The sequence below is a fragment of the Olea europaea genome, unplaced genomic scaffold (assembly GCF_002742605.1).
Source record: "Olea europaea var. sylvestris unplaced genomic scaffold, O_europaea_v1 scaffold1930, whole genome shotgun sequence".
Lineage (NCBI taxonomy): Eukaryota > Viridiplantae > Streptophyta > Magnoliopsida > Lamiales > Oleaceae > Olea > Olea europaea.
In genome coordinates, this window is record NW_019237129.1 from 133,273 (window position 1) to 139,828 (window position 6,556).

The 6,556-nt window shown below is 35.1% G+C and overlaps 2 protein-coding genes across 2 annotated transcripts; both read left to right on the plus strand.

Annotated features, from left to right (window-relative positions):
* The first annotated feature begins 25 nt into the window (after positions 1-25).
* Positions 26-3,683, plus strand: LOC111379097 (cullin-3A-like). Its single transcript, XM_023002431.1, has 2 exons — positions 26-470; positions 1,469-3,683. The coding sequence occupies exons 1-2, from the start codon at positions 310-312 to the stop codon at positions 2,574-2,576; spliced, it is 1,269 nt and encodes a 422-aa protein (XP_022858199.1). The 5' UTR covers positions 26-309; the 3' UTR covers positions 2,577-3,683.
* Positions 2,730-3,506, plus strand: LOC111379088 (cullin-3A-like). The gene has a single exon (XM_023002417.1). It carries the CDS (start codon positions 2,730-2,732, stop codon positions 3,504-3,506), a length of 777 nt encoding a protein of 258 aa, XP_022858185.1.
* Positions 3,684-6,556: the final 2,873 nt, after the last annotated feature.

The following is a 6,556-nucleotide window of genomic DNA, read 5'->3' on the forward strand; positions in this document are numbered from 1 at the left end:
AAAGGGCAAATATTAAGAACATATTTATATATATACCTTTTCCCCATTTCATCTGGCGATGCTTTCACGCACCACACACACACAAAATCGATTGAATTAATCTCAAACCTCTAATAATTTTTGCTGAATCCATAGCGGTTAATTATGGAAAAATCAATTTCGAACAGTTGAACTTCCATTTTCCGAAGCCCTAATAGGAAACATTCGGATCTTAAATCTATATTAATCGGATTTTTTCTATCCGATTATTGGAATCGAATTTGAAGTTGTATACAGTGGTGGGCTGATTTTGGGAATTGAGAGAAAAGGATGAGCGGAGCGAAGAAAAAGAATTTTCAGATAGAGGCGTTCAAGCATCGAGTGGTGGTGGACCCGAAATATGCTGAGAAGACTTGGAAGATCCTGGAACATGCGATTCAAGAGATTTACAATCATAATGCTAGCGGCCTCAGCTTCGAGGAGCTGTACAGGTTCCCTTTTCATTCATTCTGTATCCAAACTGTTTTGACATTTCCATTGCTTCTTAGTGTTTCCCCCTCTTTTTATGGTATAAAGTTGTGGAATATCTTTACTGAATATGAATAACATTTTGAGAATTATTGAATCGAGATTGTGTCAATTTACGATTATTTTTTCACTTTTGTTAAATCTACGGCTTTTCCGCGGGGGCAGCAAAAATTATATTATTTTTAAGGCGGTGGATAAATGGGATTCTGCAGTTATGGAGGTTTAATGTTTGGGACAAAGAGGGAGTTTAGGGCAGACTGTAGCGAGAAGCCGTGTGCTGGATAGAAGCCATTGTTTCATTGGAGCAAGGGGACAAGTGCGTTATATTATTATATATTAGAGTTGATTCTACTTGTTATGTTGGACTAAAAGGACAAATTTTAATCGAGTCACATGGTTTGTTTCAGCCTATATCCTTGTAGGCATTTCTGGTGGAAAGGGGCTGTATAACTGAAGATATCCTTCAATGTCCTAGATGAACATTTACACAGTTTCTTGTGTTAGTTTCGTCTTGGAGGTTGAGGGGAACAAGTATGAGTGGCGGGCATCTGATCTGAAGCACTTTAAGACCCACCATGTGTCCATATAACAAACTAGGAAACCTATACATCGTGTTCTTTCATAATTTAGGATGTTAAACGGCAATGCTTGAATGCTTGGCTGCAACACATCTAATGTCACAATTTCAGATTATATTATATATACTTGACAAATCTCCACATATTGCTTGAAGCAATGTCCGCAATCTTCACCTGCGTTGTTTTACATCATACAATTTCATCGACTCTATGGATATCGTTGATATGTTATTCTCTTCCTTCTCTCTTAATTATCTACCTGCAATCTGAATTGGAGCTATATTAGCTCATTTTCATAATACCGTTATTTTTTAGGATTATTAATTGTTTTTTCCATTAGTGAGCATTAAGCATATGATGTTTTGGGTATGTGGCATCTTCAGGAATGCATATAATATGGTCTTGCACAAATTTGGAGAGAAGCTGTACTCAGGACTTGTGTCAACTATGACAGCACATTTAAAAGAAATAGCTAAATCCATAGAGGCTGCTCAGGGAAGTATGTTTCTGGAGGAGCTTAACCGGAAATGGGCAGAGCATAACAAGGCATTGCAAATGATTCGTGACATACTAATGTATATGGACAGAACTTTCATACCGAGCACTCACAAAACTCCAGTTCACGAGCTTGGATTGAATTTATGGAGGGACAACATTATCCACTATAACAAGATCCAGACAAGGCTTCAGGACACACTTCTTGAACTTGTGCAGCAAGAGAGGACTGGTGATGTTATTAATAGGGGTCTGATGAGGAATACAACAAAAATGCTAATGGATTTGGGCCCTAAAGTTTACGAAGAGAACTTTGAAAAGCCTTTCCTTGAAGTATCAGTTGATTTCTATCGTGTAGAGTCTCAGCAATATATCGAGAATTGTGATTGTGCTGATTACCTGAAGAAAGCTGAGAAACGTCTAAATGAAGAGATTGAGAGAGTATCACATTATTTGGATGCCAAAAGTGAAGCCAAAATAACTATTGTGGTAGAGAAAGAAATGATTGAACGTCACATTCACAGATTAGTTCATATGGATAACTCAGGGTTAATTAGTATGATTGTGGATGAAAAGTTTGTTGATTTGGGAAGAATGTACAGCTTGTTTCTGAGAGTTCCAAATGGACTCACGATAATTAAAGACGTCATGACCTCTCATATTCGAGAAACTGGGAAAGATTTAGTTACTGATCCAGAAAGGTTAAAGGATCCAGTAAATTTTGTTCAGGAGCTGCTGGATAAAAGGGATAGACTTGATAAGATCATCAGTTTAGCATTTAATAACGACAAAACTTTTCAGAACGCTCTAAACTCTTCATTTGAATATTTCATTAATCTGAATCTGCGATCTCCTGAATTCATTTCCTTGTTTGTGGATGACAAGCTGCGGAATGGGTTGAAAAAGGACAAGGAGGAGGACATAGAGGTTCTATTGGATAAGGTGATGATGCTTTTCCGCTACCTCCAAGAAAAAGATGTTTTCGAGAAGTATTAGAAGCAGCATTTGGCGAAGAGGCTTCTTTCGCAGAAGACTGCATCTGATGATGCAGAGAGAAGTTTGATCATTAAGCTCAAAACTGAATGTGGTTATCAGTTTACATCGAAACTTGAAGGAATGTTCACCGACATAAAGACCTCTCAGGATACGATGCAGGGTTTCTATGCTGCCATGGGTGCTGAGATAGCAGATGGCCCTGTACTTTCAGTCCAGGTCCTCACTACTGGATCTTGGCCTACTCAGTCCAGCTCTACTTGCAATCTTCCTCCAGAAATCCTCGGGGTTTGTGACAAGTTCAGGGCGTACTATCTTGGAACTCATACTGGGAGGAGGCTGACCTGGCAGACAAACATGGGTACTGCTGTTTTGAGTGCAAAATTTGGAAATGCCCCAAAGGAACTTTCCGTCTCCACATATCAGATGTGTATCCTCATGCTGTTCAACAACGTCGATTGCCTGAGTTACAAGGAAATAGAACAAGCCACTGAGATTCCTCCATCAGATTTGAAGAGGTGCTTGCAGTCATTGGCTTGTGTTAAAGGTAAAAATGTTCTTAGGAAGGAGCCCATGAGCAAGAATATTGCTGATGATGATTCTTTCTTCTTCAACGATAAGTATACAACCAAATTGTTCCGGGTGAAAATAGGCACTGTAGTTGCTCAGAAGGAGTCTGAACCAGAGAAGCAGGAGACACGGCAAAGGGTGGAAGAAGACAGGAAACCTCAGATTGAGGCAGCGATAGTGAGGATTATGAAGTCACGGAGGGTTCTTGATCACAATAATATTGTTGCTGAGGTCACAAAACAGCTTCAAGCACGATTCTTGCCTAATCCAGTCGTGATAAAGAAACGAATTGAATCTCTGATTGAACGGGAATTCTTGGAGAGAGACAAAACAGATAGGAAGTTATATCGCTACCTGGCTTGAATAAGGTAAATGAGTACATGTAATTGCGTCGGTTTACTGGTGCTTTTCCTCTTGTTGGGACTATTATTCAAGAATTGTAGCAATCCCGTGTGGGATCTTACTGAAATTTGTTTGGACGGTTCACACCTCGCTGCTTTTGAATGTACTATCTTACTTCTGTTTCTTTTGCCGGTTCATTATTACTGTTTCTCTTATTGTTTTACAATTTTTAGGGTCAGATTTCATTTAAAAAAACTTATCTGGAAACAGTAAAAATTGAGTAGCTTATAAGTTTCATTTCGTTCTGAATATATCTGCTTCTGAGAGGGTGTGCCATGGACCTCTTGAGCATATTTGCTGTTCTTAAGTTACTTTTCTTTCTTCTCCTCCTCTGTATTTTCNTTCTGAGAGGGTGTGCCATGGACCTCTTGAGCATATTTGCTGTTCTTAAGTTACTTTTCTTTCTTCTCCTCCTCTGTATTTTCCTTTTCTTTCTTTTTTTTTTTCCCCCACCTATAAGTTGGACTTATCACCCTTTTCTAATAGGTTACTTACGTCTCCTCTTATAGAAATGGACTACATGACACCTAATGGGATTATGATACACGTATATCAGATTGTCTATAACGATGTTTATCCCGTCGAAGTGGGTTCCCCATCATGTGAGGAGGGTGAACATCGTTATGAATACCGCATTATATATAAGTAGCATATTCCAAATAACAATACCAAGTCTCTACTACAGAGTAAAAAGCCAGCATAAGTTACTTTTAAAATAAGTGATTTATTGATTTTCAGCTATGCCATATGTGTCGATGAGTTTAGGGTTTCAATCTTCAACCGTCAATTACTACATGACAACCCATGTGGCTATGATCAGAAGTATAGACAATTTCCCTAACAAATCGACCCCTAGTTTCTTGCTTGATTCGGCCAAATCACCTGTTTTTTGGCAGAATTTTTAAAATTATTAGTGAAAATTATTGGAAGATTGGATTGTTAGGCGACAGCAATTTTCTACCACTTGCACATTCACATGGTACAAAAATTCAGGTATTTGTCAATTTCACATGTTAATTGTCATAATATGATTGTTTATTTTATGGGAAAATAGTATGTTTAATTCTAGCGATCTGGCACTTGTGTCTCTAACCTTTAAAATCATACTTTTCAATTCTCAATGTTTATCCCGTTGGCAAAAATAGGACATTTTATCATTTTTTTTTTATCAAGTATTACGTTAAATGATGACGTGATACCCATATGTTCAGGGGCAAAACCATCTCTAAAACTATAGGTCGGGGACGAATGGTGAATAATGGTTCATTTATAATTGTCATAATTTGGGTTTTTATTGTATTGATTTTTCAAGTGCTAATCACTCTATTATGTTTGGGGGCTTATCATAGTATGACAAATTAGATTACAAAATTAGCTACTAGTGAATGAGAAGATGAAAAATTAATTAATGTAATTGAATATATTGATTGCTGTAAAATGACAAAAGAAGAGCTTTGGCTCAATTATTTTATGTATTTTATGTCAAAACTTAGTCATCAATATTTGGTGAGTCTTGGAAGCACATTGATTAAAATCCATTTGAGACCAACTTACTAAAATGTAATGTAATGGAAATTGAAAAATAATAATAATAATAATAATAATAATAATAATAATAATAATAAATTAAAAAAATAATAAAAAACTCTACAAACGTTGCCTTGAACACTTGGATTACATCTTTGGTTGCATAGAAAGGGTAAGTCAAATTTGAGTTAAATTCGCTCATAAAAAAAATAAATTTAAACAGCTTATTGTTGAGCATAACTGCATTTCCATTATGAGAAATTGCATTAAACCAATTATTATACTTCATATCTAGATTTTATATACTGTAAATTCTTGCTCATAGCTTAGGTTCAAGATCTATGTCTGCAATATATATTTGGTAAATGTTTATAAACATATGTGTTTATAAATATACAGAAATGAATGATGAATAAATGAGTAATTCTTTGGGAATTCAATCAAATATTTAAATTTAACTTTTAGGAAGTGTTTATCAATGAAAAAAGCCCAATATAAGTTGTCTACAAAATATTCACGTCAACATCATATTGTCAATTCTAGCCCGAATTTCTTTTCCCATTTTTTGCTACTTGCTTTCACACCACAAGCATAATATCAAAATTTCCCATTAAACCTACATTTGATAGCAATTTTTCACTCAAAAAAATCAATTTTTTTTACCATTATTTCACTATTCCAGTTATCATTTTTTATTTCTTTACTCAAATGTAGGATTCACTTTTCTCTCTAACAGTCAAAAAATCAATTCTCAAAATCACCATCGAATAGGCCCTAAATTCTGCATGTCTACTCTACATACAATATATTGAAAACATATTCTAATCTAAATCATGGATTTCCCACAATTTGTCTAGCACAAAATGATTGGAATTGGATATAGATGAAATATAATGAAATAGAGGACTACTTGTAGGTTCCCGTGAGACAAGGCATGAAGGGAGCCATTAAGAAGAAATTTCGAATAATAAAGAAAGTTTCAAGTTCACGTGTGTCATGGGTTAAAAATGGAAATTCAATTCTATAATATGTAATCTCTCGTTAGAATAGTATTCATTTCACAAATCAATCACAAAATTCAAATTCCATTTGTGAAGATCAAATTCATTGTCGAATAACGAGCTCAATTAAAAAAGAAAAAAAAGAAAGAAAGAAAAAAAAAAGCACTCGCTTTCACCGTTACTATTAACCTTTCAATCCCATAAAGAACAAATTTTTTATATTTTATTTCGATAATGATAATAAAAATAGACTTTTTCAAACTTTATCACTTAACAATGATTTATATTACGGATATTTAATTGGCACGACCTAAAAAATAATTAATATATGGTAGCTTAACTTTTAAGCATCATTAAGTTTCAAAGCAAGATAATGAAGCTCACTGTATTCTAGGGAAGTTGCTTTCAAAGGAATTGTACAACAACCTTTTAAGTTAGACTCGTTAAACATGTTTGGTTCATTGAATTGCACAACATTAAAAA

Excerpts from the sequence above, each read along its gene's own strand:
- LOC111379097 (XM_023002431.1), top strand. The coding sequence starts at position 310 with ATGAGCGGAGCGAAGAAAAAGAATTTTCAGATAGAGGCGTTCAAGCAT. Across the intron at positions 471-1,468 it reads AGCTTCGAGGAGCTGTACAG|GAATGCATATAATATGGTCT; the intron begins GTTCCCTTTTCA and ends TGGCATCTTCAG.
- LOC111379088 (XM_023002417.1), top strand. The coding sequence starts at position 2,730 with ATGCAGGGTTTCTATGCTGCCATGGGTGCTGAGATAGCAGATGGCCCT.